This window comes from Equus asinus, chromosome 19 (genome assembly GCF_041296235.1).
Source record: "Equus asinus isolate D_3611 breed Donkey chromosome 19, EquAss-T2T_v2, whole genome shotgun sequence".
Lineage (NCBI taxonomy): Eukaryota > Metazoa > Chordata > Mammalia > Perissodactyla > Equidae > Equus > Equus asinus.
This window is the reverse complement of record NC_091808.1, coordinates 3,805,432-3,830,805: the sequence shown is the minus strand read 5'-3', so window position 1 is coordinate 3,830,805 and position 25,374 is coordinate 3,805,432. Positions and strand designations below refer to the sequence as shown.

General features: G+C 48.3%; 1 protein-coding gene and 2 long non-coding RNA genes across 8 annotated transcripts in view; 1 reads left to right on the top strand and 2 right to left on the bottom strand.

The window, feature by feature from the left end:
* The window catches only part of ILKAP (ILK associated serine/threonine phosphatase), a 32,509-nt gene extending 26,389 nt beyond the window's left edge, over nt 1-6,120 (bottom strand). The window contains exon 1 of one of the 5 annotated variants that reach the window (XM_070489266.1): nt 5,877-6,120. In XM_070489266.1, the coding sequence (XP_070345367.1) occupies nt 5,877-5,931 (55 nt within the window). In that variant the 5' untranslated portion in view covers nt 5,932-6,120. The remainder of the gene's footprint in view (nt 1-5,876) is intronic. The other 4 variants (XM_014842833.2, XM_070489267.1, XM_070489268.1 and 1 more) reach the window with 4 other exon arrangements.
* LOC123278406 (uncharacterized) lies at nt 6,113-17,307 on the top strand. 2 transcript variants are annotated; one of them, XR_006515766.2, is made up of 5 exons: nt 6,113-6,556; nt 7,082-7,204; nt 12,510-13,843; nt 14,120-14,384; nt 16,993-17,129. It is a non-coding gene; the product is annotated as an uncharacterized lncRNA (long non-coding RNA). The 2 variants fall into 2 exon arrangements; XR_011495475.1 differs by lacking the exon at nt 14,120-14,384 and having other exon boundaries at nt 6,208-6,556; nt 16,993-17,307.
* On the bottom strand, nt 17,303-24,748 carry LOC106832195 (uncharacterized). The gene is made up of 4 exons (XR_001398337.3): nt 24,313-24,748; nt 22,563-22,881; nt 22,098-22,201; nt 17,303-20,948 (listed from the first exon to the last, which is right to left on the bottom strand). It is a non-coding gene; the product is annotated as an uncharacterized lncRNA (long non-coding RNA).
* Between the last annotated feature and the right edge of the window lie 626 nt (nt 24,749-25,374).

Sequence of the window (25,374 nt, the reverse complement as noted above, 5' to 3'; positions counted from 1 at the left end):
CTTGGTTCAGTTCCCAGGCATGGACCTACATCACTGTCAGTGGCCATGCCGTGGTGGCAGCTTACACACAAAAAGAGGAATACTGCCAACTGATGTTAGCTCAGGGCAAATCCTCCACAGCAAAAAAATAAAATAAAAATTAAAACCACTTCCTTTGTCCATATGGTCTTTTTGCCTCTATGTAGAAAAGAGGCGGGTATCAATTCTACCCTTTTAAAAACAAAAATTTAAATTTAAATTTATCAACTCCAAGGAGGGAAAATTTTTCAGGAGTCTTTAGATCAGAAGTACCTTAAATACCTGATAAATTCCCGACTTAACAAAAAGTAACCTTTCTGCTTTATGACCCTAATGCAAATGGGAAATGTTCACTCCATTAAGTTATATTCTTATTCTTCAGAATTACCCTAAACAAACTAAGTAGTGCGAATACTTTCATTTCTCTCACAAGTGACATAAAGACTCTATGGGAAGTATTCAAAACAGCATTAGCACATTAAAAGACATTTAGGATAACTACTGACTCACTGTACCAATCCTTCTACGAGCATCCCTAATATTCTAGCAGACTACTAACATGGGGAGCGCAAACTGTACGGGGTCTAACCATGAGAATGGGCATTCTCCTAACAGACTCCAAACCGCACCGGATTATCCAGAACAATCACACTGCATTCACCGTGGCCAGAGAGCCCGGCATCTTGGGAGGGGGAGACATTACAGGGAGAAGGCCAACGTGAAGAGCAACCAACCCTTCTACTTGTGCCAGGTCACTTTAATTTTTGGGTTAAACTACCCAACTAAATTAGTTCTTTCCATTGCCAACATCCAATGGGGAAAGCCCTCTTTTACGTAGGTGACACATTTTCAGTTCCTGGAAACATTCCTCACAACAGAGTTTCCAGCTTAGCAACAGCCTGGCCTCTCTCCTCTGGCTGCAACTCAGTCTAAGACAGTGCCCTAGCTGAGCACCACCCACAGAGAATGGCCTATCTCCCCGTGCTGAATGGAATGAGCCTCTCCCCAGCTCCTTTCTCACTCGGGAATACCGTGCGTGGTGTTTCAATTAAACACAATGAGATCATCTCACACTTTTGTTGGCCACAACTGAGAACAGCTTATAAAAATGATAATTAAGATTTCCTGCCTGCCAGACACTATTCCAGTGCTCTGCATATTTTAATGCATTTAATCCTTACAATAACCTTATGAGGTGGGTACTATTACTATTGTTACTTACTGATGAGGAAACTGAGGCACTTAGGTCAAATAACTGTCCAAGAGAGAGAGCCAGTGAGGAGTTGGGGTTCAAATCTAGGCAGCCTGGCTTCCCATCCATGCTCTAGGAGAGGTGCTACCCAGCCTCCAGGTGCAGGCCCCATTCTAGGAACTTCACAAGGATCACTACTACATGACCCTCACAACAACCCCATGAAGATAATCCTGAGGCTCTGTAAGATCTCTGCAATACCTTTTGCATCACCAAAAGGATCAAACTTACAACAGCTTGTATCTGGATTCTTTAAAAAAATCTGTAGGTCAAAGATGCTATAAAGGAACTTCTGGTTAGCTGAACCTTACATTCTATTTCGGATAACAAGTAATTCCAAGAAAGTAATTTGGGGCTACAATTATTGGACAAAGTGTGACTTTGACCAAAAACTTCGAAGAGGCCCCAGGGTGCTAAATATAAGAACCCTAATAAAGAATGACACAAGAATGAAGACAGTTTTTCATTACAGTTCATCTCACCTGGGATTTTTAGTTATCTACAGTACTCTGAAGCTGGGTCTACTGAAAGTTATATACTATGCGAGAATACTCTTGGGTTGATCACATTCAGGTTAACTAAAAGTCACTATGGACAATAAAGCAACAAAAAGACCTTAAATAATGTTGCCTAAATTGTTTTTTATACTTGAATTTTCTTTTCAACTACAAACACAATACATGTTTTCCAAATACCACAGAGGTATGAGAAAAAGGCCCTGCCTCCCCACCACACCCGCCAACCACAGTAACAGCTGAGTGTGTATGTTCCACCTTCCTCTATGCTCAGGTACTTGTGTGTGTGGATTAATTTTTAAAAGGTACAAGCGTACCATACACAATAGTCTACATACATCATTGCTCACGTAAGCCATCAGGCATGTTCCAGGCCAGCACACCTGGCTCTAATTACTCTTTCCAACAGCTGCACACTATTCTATATAGGAAGCCTAGCCACTCATTTCAGTTCCCTTATCGATGGGCATGCAGGCTGATTCCGGTTTTCCAAATGACAAATAATGCCACAATAAACAACCTTAGACATATATCTTTACAAAATCTGCAATGACTGCCAGTGAAAGGGTAGATGTAGTTTAAATTTGACAGATGCCAAAATTTGTTCCAAAGAAAGTTGTGGTAACTTCGACTCCCAACACTATTCATGAGAATGTCCATTTCTCTACATCCTCACCACCACGTTGCCAATTTTTAAATCTAATGGGTGAAAAACATGGTACGTCAGTGATTTCCTAGTCCTTTCCTCAGTGACTGAGGAAGCTGAGCATTGGTCCCTGTTGATGGGACCATTTCTTCTTCTATAAACTGTCAGGATTCGTCCTTCAGCTATTTTTCTAATGGGTTATTCCTCACTTATCAGGAATAGTAACTTTTAATAATGTGTACTGCCATTATTTTCTCTCAGTTTGTCATTTGCCTTTGTAGTATTCTGTCCTGCAGAAATGGTTTATTTTTACATAGTTAAATCCATTTTGTTTTTATGACGAGTTTTTTCCTGCTTAACCCTGACATTTTGAAATCAGTCTAAGTTTTTTTCTAGTAGCTTAACCTTTCTTTTATATTTAGACCTACAAGTCCTTTACAAGAATTAGTTTAAAGATGGCCTGCCAAGCAAACATTTAGTCCCTGACAGGTGACCATCAGTTGTAAAGTGTACTGGTGTAGCTACCCAGAAAGTGAAAGAACCACTGAAACCAAGTTATGGCTGAATCCAACTTTAAAACAGATCCCCTTTAATTTGCTAACCTTAAAGACACCAAGGCAGCACTGTCACGAGTATGAAAGAGCAGAGAAGTTCCACTTCCTCTTTTAGGTAAACTGTATATACCGAAAAAACTTGATGCACTCAGCAATCAAATCTGTAAGTGCTGGGATGAAAACTACCAATCTAGTACAAAATCTGAAAACATTCAATGCGTTCTTTCTACATTTTTCTTCAGACTATAAAAATTAAGAGGCTTGGAGATAGGAACATTAGATGTGATGTTTAAAACAAAAATCAAAGAACTAAACAAAATACACTTGATGTGATCTGAGCAGTACATTTACTCTTTGGACACTTAGCATTTTCACAAAATCCATTTGAGAGTGCCCTCTTGCCCCCTGTGAAGTAGCTGCTAAAGATAGCGGCTCCTTGACTAGCACCTCCTAGGCATGACCTCCCGCTCCTCTCTCCTCTCCGCCCCAAGCACCATGCATGGAGTGCTCTCTAACCCACGTGCTAACAGTAGGAGGCGACACTCTCTTGTACAGACGTGGGAACAGCCACAGAAGGCATGGCTAGAAGAACAGCCTTGGGATTTGAAACCAGTCTGATCACATGTCCCGAACAACTCTTTATGGGGACTATGAAAATGACCAGGTCTTTTATTGTTTCCCGCATTAACTCAAAAATTTGTGGCACCTGCAATCATGTGTGAGGGTCATGATGGCGCAGTTTAGCCTCATCTTTCCATCCACTTTATGAACCCAACCTTATTTTCCTTTCATTTACTCTATTTTAAATTTTATCAATCAATACCATAGATTTTCTGAAACAAAGTATGATGTGTAAATTAATTTCTCAAAAACCACAGTACTTCCACAAGACTGTGAAATCAGACTGTTGTTGATTTTTTTTAACCCGTTACATCTTGTCTTGTTGGTTAACTTAACTGCCTGTCAAGATAACTCTGGATCCCCATTCTGTCACTCAGTTTATCCCTTTTCAGCTTCCTGTCATCTACAAATTCAGAACCATGCCTTCTTTGTTTTTAAAGCTATTTTTAAAAATACATGCAGCCAAGCAGGGCCTGTTGAGAGTGTCAGCGCCCTCCCCACAGGCAGGGAGCCGCGCACTAACCCACTCTCCTGGAAAGGGGCATTGAGACACCATGCAGCCCCCTGCTGCCCTGGCATCTCAGCCAGGACTGGATGCGCCCTCCCCACTGTATCTGGTGACAGGCTGCCAAGTGCCAACCTGTAAGACTCAGAGTTGTCAGGTTTTATATCATCTCAAGGGTGCCTTCCCTGGAGCAGACCCAAATTAACTTCAGGTAAAAAGGTAGGGAAATTTTTAAAAAAACGATCGGCTTACAGGCACACCTGAGAATCCAAACTCTGCCCCAAACATGTTCACATAGAAGTTATACTCCATCAACAGGGCAAAAGAGACTGCATACACAAAGCCAGAGTTTTTACCCACAACTAGAACAATCTAGAAAACAAATGGCCCAGCTGAGAACACAGGCTTAAGCACCAGTTATTTAGATACTTCTGTATCGTGAGAATGGTCAGTGGGGTAAGGGCATCATTACTGGGAATAATGGCCCGATAAACACTGGCCAGGCTGTGCACATGTGACAGGCCAGACTCCAGGCCCTGGGGAGGGCAGAACCAGCCCTTCCTTAGGGCCCCAAGTCCCATCACTCCTCCACACCGGCATGCTCAGGCCAGCTGGAGAACGAGACGTTCCCCCTTTAAGCACATTGTTCCCTTGCCTAGAAACTCTGCAAATCACAGGTCTGCCCATCTTTAGAGGCCCAATTCCAGCACCGCCTCCTTCCCCCACTCACTGGACTACAAATATCACTCGTGGGGGTACTCAGCATCTCCCATAGTCATTGACTTTTGCCACTCTTAATTATAACCAACTGCATTCAGAATTACGCTCCTTGAAAGCAAAGGCTGGCTCTCATTCACCTTCCTATTCCCTGCAACAGTAGTTCTCAAACCGTGGTCCCCTGGGCTGTCCAGGCAAAACCCCCTGGGGATTTAATAACACAGCTTCGGGGCCGCAAGCCAGGCTTTCGGATTTAGTGGGGCTGGGGTGGGGGGAGCCTGGAAATCTGAACTTGTTTTTAAACTTGTCCACGTTTTCTGCCACCAACTTAGGCTTGTAAATAAAGCCCTAACCTACAGCATCTAGCCGAACGTCTTGCACGTGGAAACATTAAGCGGTCTCGCCAAACTGCACCTGGGGTGACAACAATCCACTGGACCTCCAGAACTAACAGTCATACTGCTCCTACGGGGATGTCACATCCCCGGCCCAGCGCAGGGGCGAGGACGAGCGGACCCGGGCTAGTGCCCTTAACTTCGGGGAGACGGGGACCGTCCTGAGACCCGGAAAGAACGAGAAACTGCTGTTAACCAGGAATCACAGGCGCGCAGAAGATGAGCCCTCTCTTCTGGGCTCAAAACCACGCAGGATTCCGTTGGCGATTAATCTCGGGGGTAAAAACAAAGCGAAAACAAGACCCCGAACTTGCAGCAGCGCGGCGGGAACGACGCCGCTCGAAAGGACAGCGGCCGGAAAGCTGCGAGCAGCGGGCCGGGCAGCTCGGCGAGGCAGACGCCCGTGCGCGGAGCCCCGGAGGAGCGGCCCGGCCCGCGTGGGCCGCACACAAAGGACGCGCGGCCCGGCGAGCCCTCCCTTCCTACGCAGCGAACATGGCGCAGGCTCCGGGCGCCCGGGCCCGGCCGGCGCAGGCCGCTCGCCCTCCCGTCCTCCCCGCCGCCCGCCTCAGGCGCCGCGGGCCTGCAGGCCGCCGCCAGCCCGGCCGCCCGCGCGTCCTCCCGCCCCTCGCGGCCCGGCGGCCCCCGCTCACCCGCAGCCGGGCGCGGCGAGCGCTCGGGCTCCGGCAGGTCCCCGAACAGGTCCATGGCGGAGGCTGGGCGGCGGCAGCGGCGGAGGCAGACGCGCAGCCCGCGAGCGGCGGCGGGCTCCACACCCGGCGGCGGCGGAGGCGGCGACGGCGGGGCGGCGGCGGTCCGGGCGCCGTCAATCACGCTAAGGCGGGCCCGGAACGCCACCAATCGGCGCCCGACGTGGTCCGACCGCCCCAGAGTTCTGCGCGCGGAAGGGGCGGGGAGAGATGGGGGCGGGGCGTCGCGGGACGCATGCGCGCGGGCCTCCTTTGCCGGAGCCGCGCTCACGTCTGGGTCCCCGGAGCTGGAGGCGGGGCCGCCATATTTCCCGCGGGCCTCCGGCCAGGCTGTTCGTGCTCTAACCCGGCACCGGCTCGGATTCCAAGGAAGCCGGTCCAGAGGGAAGAGACTGAGCTCAAGGGCAACCGTAGCGAGCCCTGATGTCCGAGAAGGCTTCGTGGAGCCTATCACATCCGTCCCGCCCCTTCGTCTTCCCACCACCACGGCAGGCCTCCATTCCTGGCCCATTTTAGAGATTGAGAAACCGAGCCTTCATAGGGCGGCCCAGTGCCTTGGACAGAAACCCCATAAAGTGCGGGATGGAGAGGAGACATTCCTCCACCCGTTTGCACTCACCTGGGCAAGTGGCGGGAGTGGGAAACAGGGGGACCCCATGTGATGTTCCAGAAAAGCAGCTGGGGACGTGGGGAAGCCAGTTTGGTACACACAGCCAGGGCTTGGTGTTCTCCCGTTGAACACACACAATTTCATAAAACCTCAACGTCAGGCTATGATGGATCAATACAAAGGAGGCCACTCTAAGCATGTCTGAAAACAAAACATGAGTTTTGTCTAAGCTGCCAAATGACCAAACATCCCTCTTGGCTAGTAAGAGTAACCACTTTTTCGTTACCAATTCCAAGTTCAAGCTTTGTCTAGTCTTCCTACCTGCTAGATAAGATGTATTAAGACACCTAGTTAAGGAATTACATCCTCTGCCTGACATTATCCAATCCAGGGCAGAGCCCCTCCTGCCTTAAAAGTTTCCCCAAGTCAACTAACACAAACCCAAGTCTTAGAAGTCCTTTCCAGAATCCCCTTACTGAGGCTTCCCATGGTTGTGGTCTCCCTCGATGAGTAATAAACCCAACTCGTTCCACTGCAGATGTGTTTCTGGAGATCTGGCACTTTAGGACATTGACTGGCCCAGCCTTCGTGCCTCTCATCTACTGGACTGCTCACTCACCACTATTTGAAACCTGCACTGCTCTCTTCTGACCCTCAACAGGTGAGCTGCCTCCTCCCTTACAGCAGAAATACTCTAAAGTAACAATACTGTAGTCCCCATTTCCTCACCTCTCATCCACTCCTCAGCCCACCCCACCCTAGCTTCAGCTATTGATGTGGGGTCGGTGAGCCGAGGAGTCGAAAGAAAGATTTCTTGGACTCTCAAGATCTGGCAGTAGTGCTCTTTTATTTAGGGACTAGTGTGGAATAGCATGGGGACAGGACCCATGGGCAGTCAGGCTGCTGCGTGGGGACAGGGCCCACGGGCAGGAGGAGCTGCTGCTGCTGCCCCGGCTACTGCCACCGCTTCTGCTGCTGCCGCCGCTTCTGCTACAAACATTGGTGGAGAGTAAGGCTAAATTTAAGGCATAGGTATGTGAGCCATCTCTTTACAAGACAAAGGAAAGAACATGTAAAAAAGTTAAAATGGTATCAGTGCAGGTGGGGTCTGGCCATTGGGTGGTCCCACAACTTTTAGATAAAAATCAAATCAGATTAAGTAAAGGCCAGAAGCCACCACCCTAAATCAGTTACATGAGGTTGCCAGACAGTAACCAACTTAAGTCCTTGCCTTCCCCATTAAGAGTTTCTAGAGATAAGGCCATCCCCCTTCTTCCTGGCACAGAGAGGGAGGCCTCTTTACAGATGGAGGTTTCCCTTACAAATGTAACGTTTCCTAACAAAGGGTGAGCAAACTCCAGTCCTTGGAGCCTGCTTCTCATCTGCAGTTTTAAAATTAACTAGCCTAAAATCCTCATCACTATCACTTCTCCAAAACAGCTCTTGCTAAGCTCACCAGTGACTTCCCACTCTTGTTGCTAAATGGAGCTGACCTTTTTGGTCATCATCTTAACCTGAACCCCAGCAGTATTGACGCTGTTGGCCTCTCTTTCCCTCTGGTTTGTGCGACACATCACTCTCCTGGTTTTACTCCTGTTCTCTGTCTGCTCCATCTTTCTCTTTTGCGGGCCCAACTTCTTCTGCCCAGCTATGAATTGATGGAATTCTTTAAGACTTAATCATGGCTCCTCATTCCATACTCTCTCCCTCGGCAATCTCATCCACACTTGGCTTGAATTACCATTCATCTATATTTCCTACCAGCTCCAGATCCACGTGTTCAAATAAGTACCCATGTGATATCTCTTGGATGTTTCAAAAGTACCTCAAACGCAGTGCGTCCCAACTGAGATCATTTTCTCTACTCCCCACCCTATCCCTTTCAATCTGCTCTTCTTCCAGGGTTAATACCTCCCTACCTGGTCTTCCTACCCGAGAAACCCTCTATGGAAGATAGCCTGTAAGGTGGCCCCCATGACCCCCCACACCTTGCATTCAACTCTTGTGTGGTCCCCTTCCTTTGAGTGCAGCCAGGGCCTGTGACTTGCTCTGGCCAATAGAGTCCAGCAAAAGTGTCAGGATGTATGTAATTTTATGGACATGATTCCTTCACACAGATTTGTGACACCTGTCCTGCTAGGACACTCTCTCTCCCTTGCTGGCTTTGAAGAAGCAAGTTGCCATGTTGTGGGGTGCAATATGGAGAGGACCATGGCCAGTAACTAAGGGTGGCTTCCAGCTGACAGTCAGCAAGAAACTAAGGCCTTCAGTCCAAGAGCCCACAAGGAGATGCATGCTTCTAAGAACTATGTGAGCTTGGAAGCGCCTCCTTCCTAGTGGCTCAGATGAGCCCCAAGCCCTGGTCAACACCTTGATTGCAGCCTTGCAGAGGACTTGGTTGTGCCTGGACTCCTGACCCCTGGAAACTGTGGGATACTTGATGGATGTGGTTTTCAGCAGCCACGTTTGTGGTAATTTGTTATACAGCAGTAGATAACTAATACACCCTCCATCACCAAATCCTATCCGTTTTATCCCCTGAATGCCTTTTGAATCCACTCCTGAGCTCACCCCAATTCTGTGTGACCCAATCACAGCCTCCTTTCAGGCTTCTCCCTCAGGCCTTATCAATCCCTTATACTTGGCTTTCTCTCTCTTGTCCCAGGACATTTTCTCCTGCGGGTTCCTTGGTTTGGAATGTTCTCCTGGGTCCCCTTCTCCTGGGTAAATTCCACTCATTCCTCAGATTTCATCTAAGTCATCAATTCCTCAGGAAAACTCTTCTTGAGTGTCCTAAGTAAAATCCGCCTTGACACCTCTCCTGTATAGCTTTGGTCATACTTGCAGTTTTACAGTTATCTCTGTAATTATTTCATTAATGACTGTATCCTCCATCAGAATGTTAGCTGTAGGCGATCAGGAACTGTGTTTGGTTTTGCACATTGCTGTACCCCCGGCAGCTCGCACATAATAAGTGCTTCCATATATTGAATAAATGAATGGAGGCGTAAATGGGTGGATGAATATGTCTATTTTTGATGCTCAAAGTGCATGACACAAGCCTTCCTACCTCAGAAACGTCAGGAAGGTTGGAGCCAAATGTGATGCCTCCTGTGTACTTGCTCAGGACTGCCCAAACTAAGTTCACTATTTTGCTCTTAGAAAAAGATCATACATTTCTGATTTTGAGACCGTAAACTGTCTAGCGACAAGGAAAATACCTGATGTCCCAGGACATTATCAGCTGCCTATGTGGCAGATGGTATTTTCCAAAGTTTGCTGCAACGTCTCCCATCCACATGGTCTTCTAAAATGTGTCCTTCCCTCTCTTCCCATCAAGAGGTGGGCTCTGAGTCACCTCCCCTTGAACAAGTGTGAGCTGTGACTGCTTCAGCCAAGAGAGAGTGGAAGATGTGCCATTATATGATTTTCAAAGCTGGGTCGTAAAAAGCCATGCACCTTCTGCCTGATTCTCTGGAGATGCTTGCTCTGAGGGAAGTCAGTCCCCAAATAGGAAGTCCGGCTACTCTGAGGCTGCCGTGCTGGAGAAGCCACATGTAGGCACTGCATTCAGCACCTCCAGCTGAGCCTCCGGCCAACAGCCAGCGTTCACTGCCAGCCTTGTAGAGTGAGTCATCTGGGACATCCAACCCAGTGGAACCCTCAGATGACCCCAGCCCCAGCCAAGATCTGACGGCGACCTTCTGAGAGACCCCCAAGCAAGGACTGCCCAGCTAGGCCTGTTACGAATTCCTGACCCACAAAACCACAAGCAAAATTTTAAAAGATTTTTTAAGCTGCTAAGTTTTGGGCTAATTTGTTACCCAACACACAATAGTAACAGGGAGAGAAACTTGGTACCCAGAGTGGGATGCTGACACATCAAAAACCCAAAACATATGGTACTGTCTTAGGGACTGGGCAGCAGGCAACTGTGGAAGGGTCTTGAGAGAACATTGGGGGAAACTTGATGGGCCTTAAGGCTGTTGATACTTAAAGAATAGAGACAAAAATGTTATTGGAAGATGGAGAAAAGAATATCATTCTTACGTACTGGTGGAAAGTTTAGCAAAACCACTGCTTGAAATAATGTGGGAAATAGAAAATGTACCCAATGACCTGAGTGATCTGGCTAGGAAGATTTCCAGGAAAAATGTTGAAAGTGCCAACTGCAACCACGTGAAGAATCTTAAGCAAGAAGTGCCAAGCCAAGCCCTTCTGGAATTGCCGACCCACAAAATGTGAGCAAAATGGAGTGGTTGTTTTAACTGCTAAATTTTGGGGTATTTATAATGCAGCAATAATAATCGAGCAACGGGTTGTATAGGCTTGTTTTGTGCACTGTGAGAGGGCTGACAAGTGAAGAAAATGACAACTGTTCTGTTTTCTGTGGCCGCGGGGAGAGGGGTTTTACAGCAACTCTGGTTTGGGGAAGTTTGAATGAATGTCAGAAAAAGCCTCTTACACTGTGGAAAATAATTGACTGTACAGTTTTTAGGGTGAACCATGTCCTTTAAGGAAGGGGCAGAGAACGGGGGCCACCACCTGCTTTTTTGGGGCCAGGCACTAGTTAGGCGCTTTGCATAGGTTAATTTGATTTAATCTCTTAACAGCCTGGAGAGGAAAGTACTGTTACCGTTTGATGGGTCTGCAGAGGGTCCCTTGAGTCTTCAGGTGAGAACTGATTAGCAGTTGAGTAAGATATCTGCCTAAAGCCAGAGAGAGAACACCCAGGATGAACAGGGGCAGCAGTTCTTCAAGTTCACACAGGGCCCCAGGTAGGTCCCACGTCCACTAGCCAGAGTAGAAAATTCTCAAACTACATGGGACATTTGTGCACATGCCCAAGTGCACGTGTGAAGTGCTGAGAGATGGTCAAAGGTATCGAGGAAAATAATCCATAACCAATCTACAAGTGAAAATTGGGGTGAGTTTATAATGAGCCAGATCTAAGGACTAGCTTAGCCCAGGGCCTTCCTTCCCCAAGGAAGGAAGGGCACCAAAGAAGTGGAGTGTACAGAGTGGTTATATACCCCCAAAGAGCATGTTTCACATATGATTGAAATGTCTGTTTTACAATAGTCACAAGATTGCTCTGTTGGCACACCGATTGATGGACACAGCAGGTAGTAGGTCTGCTGTCTCGAGCTGGGTGGTTAGAGGTAAGCTCAGCAATTAGCTCCTAGCCTAGGGAGAGATGCTTATCCTTAAGGAAATGCCAATGTGGGGGAAGTTGCGTCTTTATCTTAAGGCTGGTTGTTCTTGTCTGTGGGGTGTAGCAAACGCTTAAAGCAGATATACAATGCGTCCTCAACAGCCACATCAGGCCCTTTCAAAAAAAAAAAAATAAAGTTAGGCCAAGTCAGCTTTATACCAAGTGTCTTCCTCATATACTCCAATATATCCTGTTGCTTGCCATTTTTATCAAAGGGCTCTGAGGGTGCCTGGACTAGACATCCACAGAAACTTCTACCTGGGGCTGTGAAGGTTGGGGTGATTTTAAGATACCTAAATGAGAGATTCATTTGGGGTAGAGGGCAGAGCATAAAGACATGGATATGGGGCTACTGTCCCTCTGTGAAGGATGGACAAGAGTTGGGTAGGTGGGTGGGAATTGGGATCCCAAGTCAAATTGGGGTCATTTTACAAGGGGTCCTAAGTGCAAAGAGAGTGAGTTTAGCCCAATGGGGAGCCATAGAGCTTTTGCAATTAGAGAAATCTCAGTGTTCCAAGACGGTGATGAATGGGTGCACCCTCTCCTGCTTCCGCCCTCTACCTGCAATCTGTAGCCATTTCACGGAACAAGAGACCCAGCTATTGTCATAGCACAAAGACCCCCAGAGGGCTTGTAATCTCACCTGCTTCACATTAGAGGGGAAATATGGCCCACTCTGAACACCTTTTCAGATTTAATTTATTTGTTTTTCTTTCTTTCTTTTTTTTCTTTCTTTCTTTTTTGTTTTAAGGAAGATTAGCCCTGAGCTAACATCTGTGCCCATCTTCCTCTACTTTATGTGTTGGACGCCTGCCACAGCATGGCTTGATAAGTGGTGCCATGTCCATACCTGGGATCCAAACCAGTGAACCCTGGGCCTCCAAAGCAGAACGTGGAAATTTAACCACTGAGCCACTGGGCTGGACCCTTGTTTTTCTTTTTCTTTTTTTTGAGGAAGATTAGCCCTGAGCTAACTGCTGCCAATCCTCCTCTTTTCTCTGAGGAAGACTGGCCCTGAGATAACATCCGTGCCCATCTTCCTCTATATGTGGGACGCCTACCACAGCATGGCATGCCAAGTGGTGCCATGTCCACACCCAGGATCCAAACTGGGGAACCCTGGGCCGCCAAAGCAGAACATGCACACTTAACCACTGTGCCACCAGGCTGGCTCTGGACCCTTGTTTTTCTTAAAATGTTGGTGTGCCCCAGGGCATGGTCCTAGACCCTCTTTTGTCTTCAATTTACTCTCCTCCAAAGTCATCTGTATTAGTTCTTTGGCTTTAAATACGCCTATATTCTGATGACACACAAGTGTGCATCTCTTGCTCTGACCTCTTCTCAGAACCCTACATACATATCCCCAGCTGTCCACTCAACACGCCCACTTGGATGTCTAATAGACATCTCAAATTAAACATATGCCAAATACAACTCCTGCCCTCTCCCCAAAAACCAGTTGTCCCCAGTCTTTCTTCTCAGATCAACATCCGCCCAGTGGCTCTGCCATAACCAAGGTCTCATCCTGGATTCCTACCTTCCCCTCATCCCAGACATCCCATTCCATAGTAGGTCTCGCCTGTTCTACTTCCAAAACTCTTCCACATCCCATTTCCGCCACTGCAATCCTGGACCAAGCCCTGCTATTTCTTTCCTAGACCAATGAGACTGCCTCCTCTCTGTTAGACGCTTGTGCTCTTACAGTTGATTTTCCAGGAACGCAGGGAGAGCTTTTAAAAACATAATTTGGCCCATTGCCCTCTCCTGCTTTAACTCTTTCAATTGCTTCCTGTTTACTTAGAATAAAACCCAGACTCATGCTCATGGGGCTCTCCATGGTCTTACCGCCTGTGAGTATCTCCAGCCTCACACATCCCTCCCTTGCCTGTGGCTCTGCCCTGGGTTCCTTTCTTTCTCCTGGATACACTGGGCTGTTTGGTCCCCAAGCCCAGGCCTTGCAGTTCCCTCTGATTGGAACAACTTCCTCCCGTGCCTAAAGTGGCTGCCACCGGCTCAGCCCTCCAAACTCAGCTCAAAGGTCACTTCCTCCGAAGGCTCTCCTGGACCCCCATCTCAGGCACTTAGGTAAGCAATACCAATTTTATTTATGAATATATTTGACTTCTCACAAATGAGATTTGATCAAACATTTTCTGAAAGTTTTTAGCCAGGAAAGTAAATTTACCAGGAATCTTTTATACTTTATTCACTTAAGGCAGTGATAAATAGTTCACCATTATTCACTTTTTATTTAAAAAAAGTTTTATTGCTTTATTTCCATCAGGCATATAATTTTCTGCTATTTGTAATGATTGATTTCTGTACTTTTTCTCTTTTTCTGTTCTTTTTTTTTTGAGGAAGATTAGCCCTGAGCTAACATCTGCCACCAATCCTCTTTTTGCTGAGGAAGACTGGCCCTGAGCTAACATCCGTGCCCATCTTCCTCTACTTTATGTGTCAGACACCTGCCACAGCGTGGCTTGACAAGTAGTGCGTGCATAGGTCTGCACCCAGGATCTGAACCGGCGAACCCTGGGCCAACAAAGCAAAGCCTGCAAACTTAACTGCTGCACCATCAGACCAGCCCCTGTGCTTTTTTTTTTCCCTTTCTCCCCAAAGCCCCCTGGTACGTAGTTGTATGTTCTTCATTGTGGGTCCTTCTAGTTGTGGCATGTGGGATGCCGCCTCAGCGTGGTTCGATGAGCAGTGCCATGTCCGCGCCCAGGATTCGAACCGACGAAACACTGGGCCGCCTGCAGCGGAGCGCGCGAACTTAACCACTCGGCCACGGGGCCAGCCCCTGTGCTTTTTCTTTCAGTAAACTTTTTATTGAAGCAAAACCATACTTACAGAAAAGTACACAAATTAAGCAAACAGCTTGATGAATTTTCACAAAGTGAACTCGCCCATTAAGTAGGACCCAGATCAAAAAACAGAACATTTCAGGCAGCCCGAAAGCCACTTCCAGTCATGACCCCCCAAAGTTAGCATTATGCCACAGATTCATTTTGCTCGGGTTTGAACTTTGTATAAATGGAATCAGATAGAAGGCGCTCTTCCAACTCTGACTTCTTTCCCTCAACGTTATGTTGGTGAGGTTCATCCATACTGTTAACAGTCGTAGTTCGTCCCCTCCCAGTACGTTTTGCTGGATGTGCCACCGCTCTGTGTATGCATTCTCGTAGGATGAACAGCTGAGCTGGATCCAGTCTGGCTCTTACAGAGAGTGCTGCTGTGAACGGTCCCGCACACGCTGTGTGGGGAACACCAGTACTTGTTTCTGTTGGGGTACGCCCAGGGATGGAATTACTGGGTCGTAGGGCACATTTATGTTGAGCTTAGTTAATACTTTCCTTGGTTGATTTTTTATTAAGGTAAAATATATATATATGACAGAAAATTTACCATTTTAGCCATTTTTAAGTGTACAATTCAGTGGCACTAAGTACATTCACAATGTTTTGCAACCATCATCACTATTTCCAGAACTTTTTCGTTATCCCAAAGAGAAACTCTGTACCCACTGACTAATATCGTCCTATCCGTCCCTCTGCCCGGCCTCCGGACACTTCTAGTCTGCTTTGTCTCTATGAATTTGCCTATTCTAGGTACCTCATGTAAGTGGAACCATACTCTAGTTGTATTTGGCTTATTTCACCTAGCAAAATGTTTTCAAGATTCATCCATGTTGTAGCGTGTATCAGAACTTCATTCCTTTTTATGGCTAAATAATATTCCATTGTGTGGATATACCACCTTTGTTTAAACATTCATCTGTTGATGGACACGAGTTGTTTCAACTTTTTGGCTATTGTGAATAACACCCTCATGAACGTTGGTGTACAATTATCTGTTTCAGCCCTTGTTTTCAATTCTTTGGGGCATATACCTAGGAGTGGAATTGCTACGTCATGTCATAAAGATACTGGCCCTGAAATTGGTTCCCCTACATTAAACCCAGCATATATGGGGTTAAAACCAAAGCACTTATTCTCTGCTTACTCCTTGGCTTCCTGGCTCCAGAATCCACTATCTGCCATGGAGACAAATGGCCAAGGACACCCACCTGCAAATTCCCTTATAATCCTCCTCCATGTAAGCAGTTTTGCAGCCTTACAAGGCCGAACACAGGGTGGTGAGAAAGCTCTGACCACCAAGGCCACTGACTCCCCCCTCCCCCACAAGCAGACACATTCCTTGCAACCTTTAACAACCCTTGCCTCTGATCTTTTGGGGAGACAGACGAGATGAGATGAATTTGAGGGCTCACTCTTGTCTCCTGGCTGACATCACCAGAAATTAAAACACTTTGCTTGTCGTAAGCCTGGTGTTCCAGCTTTTATTTGGCCCCTCTTGTGTTGCAGGTAAAGAACCTATGTTTGTAGCCAGTAATAATAATTCTATGTGTGGCTTTTCTTTCTTTTTTTTTTTTTTTTGAGGAAGATTAGCCCTGAGCTAACATCTGCTGTCAATCTTCCTCTTTTTGCTAAGGAAGACTGGCCCTGAGCTAACATCTGTGCCCATCCTCCTCCACTTTATATGTGGGCGCCTACCACAGCATGGCTTGCCAAGCAGTGCCATGTCCACACCCGGGATCCAAACCAGTGAACCCCAGGCCACTGAAGCAGAACGTGCACACTTAACCACTGCGCCACCAGGCGGGCCTCTATGTGTGGCTTTTTGAAGAACTAGCAAACTGCTTTCCACAGTGCCTGTACCATTTTTCATTCCAATCAGCAATGATTTCTATATTTTTGATATAAAATTCTATGTACACCTACTTGTGAAATGGTATAATTCACATTAATTAATATAAATTAATTATGATCTATTTCTTACATTAATAGATGCATTTTAAATGTATGCTAAGATTGTTTAGACAAATAAGGTATCTAAAAAACCAAGTGATACAATATTCAGGAAAAGAAGAAAACATATGCAGAAATGGATGAAAATTATAGGGGACAATTATAAGTTTGGCTAGAAAAACAATATTCCAGCTACTGAAACTGAGAGTCCCTTAAAATTGAGATTATTAGAACTTATATAGATTTTATAGAACTTATATCGACATTATACATAATTACCATCAAATTCAGAGTTAAAGATTCTTCAGAAAATGAAGAGAAATATTAGAAATTTCAGAAACTAGTGAATATGAGTGTGAGCAAAAACAAGAAGATGCCATTTGAAATACATTTTAATAATTTTCTTTCTTTCTTTTTTTTTTTAAGGAAGATTAGCCCTGAGCTAACTAGTACCAATCCTCCTCTTTTTGCTGAGGAAGACTGGCCCTGAGCTAACATCCATGCCCATCTTCGTCTACTTCTACTCTATACGTCGGACGCCTACCACAGCATGGCTTTTGCCAAGCGGTGCCATGTCCGCACCCAGGATCAGAACTGGCAAACCCCAGGCCGCTGAGAAGCAGAATGTGCGCACTTAACCGCTGCGGCACTGGGCCAGCCCCCATTTCAATAATTTTCAGTTGTATCTGCTACCTTGTGATAAAGTATAAATGATTTTAATAAACAGACTCAATAAAGGGCAAGATATAGATTTTGAGAATCTATTTTGCATGATGGCCAAAGACTTTTCTTTTTTTTTAAAAAGATTGGCACCTGAGCTAACAACTGTTGCCAATCTTCTTCTTTTTTTTTTTTTCCTGCTCTATCTCCACAAACCCCACCCATATATAGTTGTATATTCTAGTTGCAGGTCCTTCTAGTTCTGGCACGTGGGACACTGCCTCAACGTGGCCTGACGAGCGGTGGCATGTCCGTGCCCAGGATCCGAACCAGCGAAACCCTGGGCCGCCGGAGTGTGAGAACTTAACCACTCGGCCACACCAAAGGCTTTTCTAAAGACTTCTTTTTGAATGTTCTAATAGCATGTGAATTCACTGTAATTGGCTCTTTTATTTCAAAGAAGAGTCTTTTTCATGCATACTTTTCCACAGTAATACAACAGAATCAAATTGTTGCAACTCAAAAAGAGATTTAAAAGTTAGAAAAATTTGAACAGAATTTGTGACCATGAAAATTTGATGTTTCATTGTGATGCTTCTCTAAAATGAACTGTTTTTAAAAAATATTCAAACTGCACAAAGTGGTGGGATGGATTAAAAAACAAGAGGCAACAATATGCTGCCTCCAGGAAACACATCTCAGCTCTAAAGACAAACACAGGCTCAGAGAGAAGGGATGGAAGATGACACTCCAAGCTAATAGCAAACAAAAGAAAGTGGGTGTTGCCCTACTTATATCAGACAAAGCAGACTTCAAGATAAAACAGGCAATGAGAGACAAAGAGGGGCAGTATGTAATGATAAAAGGGACATTTCCCCAAGAGGACATAACACTTATAAATGTATGTGCACCTAACACAGGAGCACCAAAGTATCTAAAGCAACTGTTAACAGACCTAAAGGGAGAAGTTGACAGCCACACAGTAACAGTAGGGACCTCAACACCCCACTCACATCAATGGACAGATCATCCAGACAAAAAGTCAACAAGGAAAGAGTAGATTTAAATGAAACATTTGATCCGATGTACTTAATAGATATATAGAGAGCATTCCATCCAAAAACAGGAGAATACACATTCTTCTCAAGTGCTCATGGAACATTCTCAAGGATAGACCATATGTTGGGAAACAAGGCAAGCCTCAATAAAATCAAGAAGATTGAAATCATCCCAATAATCTTTTCCAACCATAATGCTATGAAGCTAGAAATCAACCACAAGAAAAAAACTGGGAAAGTCAGAACTAAACATCCTATTGAACAACTATTGGATCAATACAGAAATCAACGGGGAAATTAAAAAATAACTGGAGATAAATGAAAATGAAAATACACTATACCAACTCTTACAGGGTGCAGCAAAAGTGGTCATAAGAGGGAAATTCATAGCAATACAGGCCCACCTCAACAAGCATGAAAAATCTCAAATAAGTCATCTTAAAATGCAGCTAACATCTAGACAAGGAGAACAATTGCCAAAGTCAGCAGAAGGAGGGAAATAGTAAAAATCAGAGCAGAAATAAATGAAATAGAGACTAAAAAAATAGTAGAAAGGATTAATGAAACTAAGAGGTGGTTCTTTGACAAACCCTTAGCCAGACTCACCAAGAAAAAGAGGGGAGACTCAAGTAAATAAAATTAGAAATGTAAAAGGAGAAATTACAACAGAAACTTCAGAAATACAAAGGATTATAAAGAGAATACTATGAAAAACTATATGCCCACAAATTGGATAATCTAGAATAAATGCATAAATTCTTAGAATTATACAGCTCTGGGTACAAGATCCTGAGAGGGAAGTGGGCAAACCTGAAGGTAGCTGGATCAAGCCTTGGAGGGAAGAAGGGGCAGAAAGAATTTTGCGCTGGGCAAGGGGAGATATGCTGTAGGCTCCAAAGACAGGGCAGGGCCCGGACCTGGGACCCTTTGCCCCTCCCCACCTCCCCTCATTTCCTTCCATGCTCTCGAGGACAGGCAGGCCAAGGCCAACAGATTCTCTGAAGAAAGCCAGAGCCCTTTTCAGATTCAGTTTATTACTTCCACAGACTACAAAAGGAAAAGTAGCCAAAGACGCCAGCTCCCCATGGCCCTTGTGCAGGGTGACACCGGAAGTGACCAGGTAACTGCAACAGGAATGACAGGCGCCTCGTTCTGAGGAGCCGCTGCCCGGCTGGAGTTCAGCTCTCCTACAGCCTCATCCTGGTCAGAACCTGGAGGCCACGCGCAACCCTGTCAGTCCGGCCTCCGGGAGAGACGGGCAGGCCAGTGGGACGTGCTGGTGAAGCAGCTCCTCCCCAGCTCTCGTGTTGCAGGGGACCATGACACTTTGACTCAGGATTAAGGCTTAGAGTCAGCTGTGGTCCAAGCCTTGTCCGTGTGGCTTCCGTGGGTATGTGCAAGGGCGCTAGGGCAGAGCTGTGCCTACACTTCCTTCTGGGACTTTCCTTAATGTTCCTCCACTCCCAAGACTGCACCCTCAGGGACCTCTGGAAGTATCAATAGATTGGGGGGCGAACCTGGCTCCGAGGTAAAGATAAATAACTTGTAAGCTTAAGAAAAGATGCTCTATGTCACTCAGGAAATGGGAATTAAAAGTAATCAGATGTTGGGAAGGATGTAGACAGAACGCTTCCTAATGAGCGCACCTCTGTCATTGCATTTCACTCTCAGGTACATCCCACAACCTCACAATTCAGGTTACAGTTTAAAAAACAACAGTCAAAGACTAGAATAACAATACAATGAACACAGTACTACCATCTCTGGTGAGGAGGAGGCGGAGGGCTGGGGGACAGCAGGAAGAGCACAGACAGAGTGGTGGCTAGGGTGTCGTGGCAGGCAGCCTGTACACAGCCCTCAATGATCCCCTTTCTCCTGATATATACTCCCTCTGGAATCCCTTCCCCTGGAGTGTGGGCTGAACCCAAAGAACAGAATACAGCAAAAAGTGACAAGACGCCACTTCTGAAACGAGGTCCCAAAGACTGCCTTCAATCTTGTCTGTCCTGTCTTGCTTGCTCCATCAGATGGAAGGCACCTGCCATGTTGTGAGTGGCTGAGGGGAGGCCCGTGTGGCAAACAACTGAGTAAGGCTTTCAGCCAAAATGCAAAAAAGAACAAGGCTTTCAGTCTAATAGCCCATGAGGAACTGAATCCTGCCAACAACGACGTGAGCGAGCTTGCACATGGACCTCTCCTCGGGGGAGCCTCCAGCCGAGGCCATAGTCGCAGCTGACGCCCTGCCTGCAGCCTTCTAAGACACCTTGAGGCAGGTGCTCCCAGCTAAGCCGTGCCCGGATTCCAGACCCACAGAAACTGTGAGACAATAGATACTTGTTTTAAGCTGCTACGTTGTGGGATAATTTGTTACACAGCAACAGATAACTTTCTCGTTATCTACTTTTGTGACTTTTCTTCTACAGGGCACAGAGTCTGGAGTGATCAGCTCCTGCTAGTCCCGGCTCTGCACAGCCTTGTGGGGGAGGCCGGGACTAGCCCTCCCGGTCTGGCTCTGCCCCCAGAGCTCAGGGAGGGCCAGGAACATGGCCGGACTGCACGGAGGCTCAGAATCCTTCCAGCTCTGACTGCCAGGAAGCTGCTCCCCAGGACGCTGCGGAAGAGCAAGCATCCGATGCAGGTGCGATGCCAGCATGAGTGCGGGCTCTACATCCCATGGGAAGGAAGGGGAGAGAAGTACAGTGAGGCCCCAGAGGCAGCACCCTCTCCAGTGCTGATCCCCTCCCAGGGGAAGGCCCCTTGTGCTTTGCTGCCGCCCCATCCTGGTTTTCCCCATCCGTGTGTGGGGGACTCCTGCATTTCAGGGATTGCAGATTCCCACAGGAAATTCTCAAGTCAAAACTGCAAGTATGGTGACTTTGGGGTCTGAAAGGCAGTCTTCCTTCTCCGCTGGCCCTCCTTCCTCCACCTGTCAGGGCTCACATCCCACCCCCTCCAGGAAGCCCCCCATCACCTCACCTTTTCTTAACCCCCCAGCCCTATTTATTGTTCTCCTCTCACAGACCTTGTTTCTTGTACGTTAATTATCAGGAAATGTCTGTTTCCCCTGAAATTACATTCTCCTCACGGCAGAGGCCCTGCTCCCCCAGGAGGTGGTGAAATTTCCTGCTGGGATTCCTCCTGGTTGTGGGGTCCACAGGCTGCCCCCAGGGATCGGTTCTCAGCTTCCCTAGAGCACAGTGTGCATCCCACCCCCGCCCTCCCCACGCCAGCCAGGGTCTCAGGCTCGCTCAGGGCCCAGCGGAGGCGGCCCACACCCGGGCTGTACTCATAGAGCACAGAGGGACAGTCAAGCCTCTGCAGAAGGCCAGGGATGCAGGGCCTGGGTACAGACTGGCTCTAAAGGCAAAGCCTGAGGACAAAAAGCCAAGGGCTCAGGGGCCGAAGGACCTGCAGGGGCTTCTGGATGAGGAATCAGCTGGCAGCAGGCACCTTTGAGAGTCTCAGGGTTTATGAGGAACTCTCATCAGACCCTTCGAGAGAAGAAGTGGAGTCTGGGCTCACGTCCTGCCCCCATACCTATGATACTCCCATATATATCCCGTGGGACAGTTCATATGTAAATGGCACTTCTCCCTCCTGACTTTGTCCCAGCACTCCCACCCAGGCCTGCGGTCCTTTACTGAATCTGAGGTCCCCACTAACTAAAGATGCTCCCCTTCTATCTACTGTAGGCAAGACCAGCAGGGGCTGTCTGTGGGCGGTGGAGGAAGAAACAGAGGAAAGGGGAGCATCCTGCCCACCCACTTCCATCCCGCCTCCCACCGTGGGCAATCTGACTCCCTGCTGACTCACCGTGGCAAACGCCAGGCACGCTTCCTTGGTGCCACTGCAGCTCTCTTTCAGAGTGGCGAATATGGCAGCCACCATACTGCTCGAGTAAATGAGGAGCCCAGAGCCTGCAGTGGAGGGAACACGAAGGTCACCTGCCCTGCAGGAGCTGGACTGTCCCCCCACACCCACTCCCAGAGACAGGGGCAGGAGGTGGCCACGGGCAGCGGCGCAGTCCCCTTTGGGAGGGAGGCTGAGGCAGGGGCAGGCTAGAAAAAGGGGAGGCAAGGCAGGAGCAGAAGGTAGAGGCAGGGAAGGCCCAAAGAAGGCAGGGGTGGAGGACAGGAGGAAAGGGGCTGAGAGGAAACACAAGGGAAAGAGAAATGAAGGAGGCAGAGAGGAAGAGACGGGACCGTGAGGTGAGGAAAGGGCAGAGACGAGAGCAGGAGAGGACGAAGATGGAAAGAGCAAGGTCTTGGATCAACTTACCTAAACCTACAGCCTGCTTCCACAACGTTGCTCTGTCCCCTAGACCTGACTTGCTTTTCTTCTTGGCCTGTAAACACCATCTGCCATATCATATATTTATTTTCTGTTTCCCTCATTGCAGCGTAAGCTTGAGAAGAAACCTTTATCAACAGCAAGTAGAACCACGCTTGACAAAGAGTAGGCATCCAATAAATATTGTAGAATGAATGAATCAACTTTGTCTGAAATATACCATCAGGGAAGGAAGGAGAAACCCTGGAAACGGCATAAAACCAGGAGGGACCAGGAAAGTCTTCCCACGGGTGGTATCTGAGCCAACCTTGAAGACAAGCAGAGGGCAGAGAGGTGGGTCAGCAGGGCAGCAGACAAACACCTGGCAAGGGGATGGGAACAGGAGAGGGCTGAGAGGCAAAGCTGGGCAGTTCTGAATCAACCCTGGGAGTGGGGAACTTTGCTCATTTGCAAATCTGCAGTGTTGGGCTTTTGAAGGACTGAAGTTCAGGAGGTAATACTGGATGCAGAGAGTTTTCTTAACGACCACTGCCATTGTCCAGGTGAGAGACAAGAACCTGAACCAAGAATGGAGCAGCAGGGACAGAGGGCAAGGGACGAGGTCTAAGACACAAACTCATTCATTCATTCAACCTAACTGGATAGATTCAACTAGAGCTCCAGAGCGGACCGGGCTGAAAGTCGTTTTTGGAGTCAGTGACCCAGTAGGCAAAGCCACGGAGATCATACACACCGTAGTCTAGAGAGAAGAGGGCCGAGGAGAGAAACGTGGGACACAGCAATATTCAAAGGGTGGGCGGAGGAGGAGTGCCCTGTCTAGAATCTGGGAAGGAACGGTTGAAGAGAAAGCAAGACAACTAGACCGAGACCAGTGTTTGAAGAAGCATGAGGTTACTGACAGTGTCAAAGGCTTCAAACTTTCGGGAAGACGGAAACTGAAGAGTCTATTGGCAATTAGGACTTCATCGGAGACTGGTGAAAGTTTTCGGTAGAATGGTGGGAAATGTGGGTCATACTGAAATTTTGTGATGAGCAAGCAGGTGAGGAAAGGAAGAAAACGAGAATGGAGACTGTTCTCAAGAAACTCGACTGTGAAGGAAGCCTAGGGCAATCACCAGAGACCTCAGTGAGGTCTAAAACCACTTTCCTGGGATAGAGTGTAAGGTTTTGGAGCAGGTTCAACCGTGAGCTGTGACAGGGTCCACTGTAGGGCTATTAACTTAGCTGTCTAAGGGAACATACATAACTGTCCAACGTTAAGGTGGGGCAGGATCGGGGAGGGGGGTGGGAAGCGGGTGGGGAGGAAGACAGGATCCCCAGCATCATCCATTGACGGTCGACGGAGAGCATGGCAACAACTGGGAGCAGGACAAGGATAGCCATCATGCGCATCCTCAAAGGAGGGCCATACTTTTACATGAGGATGAAAGAGCAAGAAGCCTGAGGCTCCCACGAGGAAGGCCTCTGGGTCACGGGTGTAAACGCTTATCCCTCTCCGTCCAGATTCCTTTAAACCCAAGGACTGACAACAATCTCAGCAGCTCTGGGCTTCCCTGGCTACTCTCTTCCAAGCAATGCCTTTCTCCACCTCCGGGCAGTTAGCGGAGGCCTGTGGCTCTCTGTGGGCCCTCGCTCATCTTAAGAGCATGCAGGTTCCACGCCAGCAAGGGTGGGTCAGTCTGGTCCAAGAGTCCCAGCACAGAACAGGTGCTCGTCACATCTGTAGAAGGATGCCCACCAGAGCCGAGGCGTGGTCTCCCGCGGTCAACCCGGCTCGTGCGCCCTCCTGGAGAAACCCGCCTCCGCTCTCGGCCTGAATCACCGCCTCCGTCCTCAACACCAGTCGCTGTTGGCTCTGGCTGCACGTCCAGGCCGCCTGTGACCCGAGGGGGTCAGCGACCCCGGGCTGGAGCCAGCGCACACGACTGCCCCGCCGGCCGGGCGCCCGCTCGCCGTCGCCTCCATCGCTCAGTCTCCCGGTCCCAGGGGTGCTGGCGAGATCGCAGCCCAGCCTCGGCCGGCCGCAGAGCCCCGGAACCGACCGCGCGCCGTTAAACTCCGTTGGGCACCGTTGGACACCAGGTTCTGAGCGCCAGGCGGCCGAGGGAGTGACCTCCGGGCCAAGGAGGCCTCTGGGAGTCGCAGTCCCGGCTTGGCCTGCAGCGGCCTCGGGCAAAGGGAAGTCGAACGGTGAGAACTACACCTCCCAGTAGACCCCTCGGCTCGCCTCTGGGGGAGTGGAGACGGAGTGGGAGGCGTGGCTAAGACTTCGGCGCCTCCGAACGCCTTACGAACGCATCCCTGATCCTTGCGAACGCTTCCGAGCGTCTCCAGCGCCTCCCTGCGCCAGACGCCGCCGAAACCTGGCTGCTGGCCCCGGGAACTCCCGCTCCCTCCTTCCCAGATCCCTCGGGCATCCGCAACGCGGACGGCAGGCCGTCCAGGAACGGCTCGCGGGCCGGCACGCGGCGCTGAGCGAGACTGGCCGGATCCCCGCGGACGGGGCGCTCGCAAAGGCTCGAGCCTGGCTGGAGCAGAGCTGCGGGCAGGAGGGAGGGAGGGAGGGAGGGGATCCTGGAGGTGGCAGGGCCGAGTCAGGCAGAGCCTTGAAGGCCGCGTCAGGTGCTCTGCGGAAGCAAGAGGCGCGTAGGACTGCTGCTAAGGCCCAGGTTAAAGATGAGGTGAAGGTGCCTGGACCGGCTTGGCGGGAAGGATGACAAGTGGAGAAAGGATTTAGAAGTAGAGCTCAGGGACTTGAATGAGTGGAAATGGGATGACAGCAAAAGGAGATTGAGGCTGA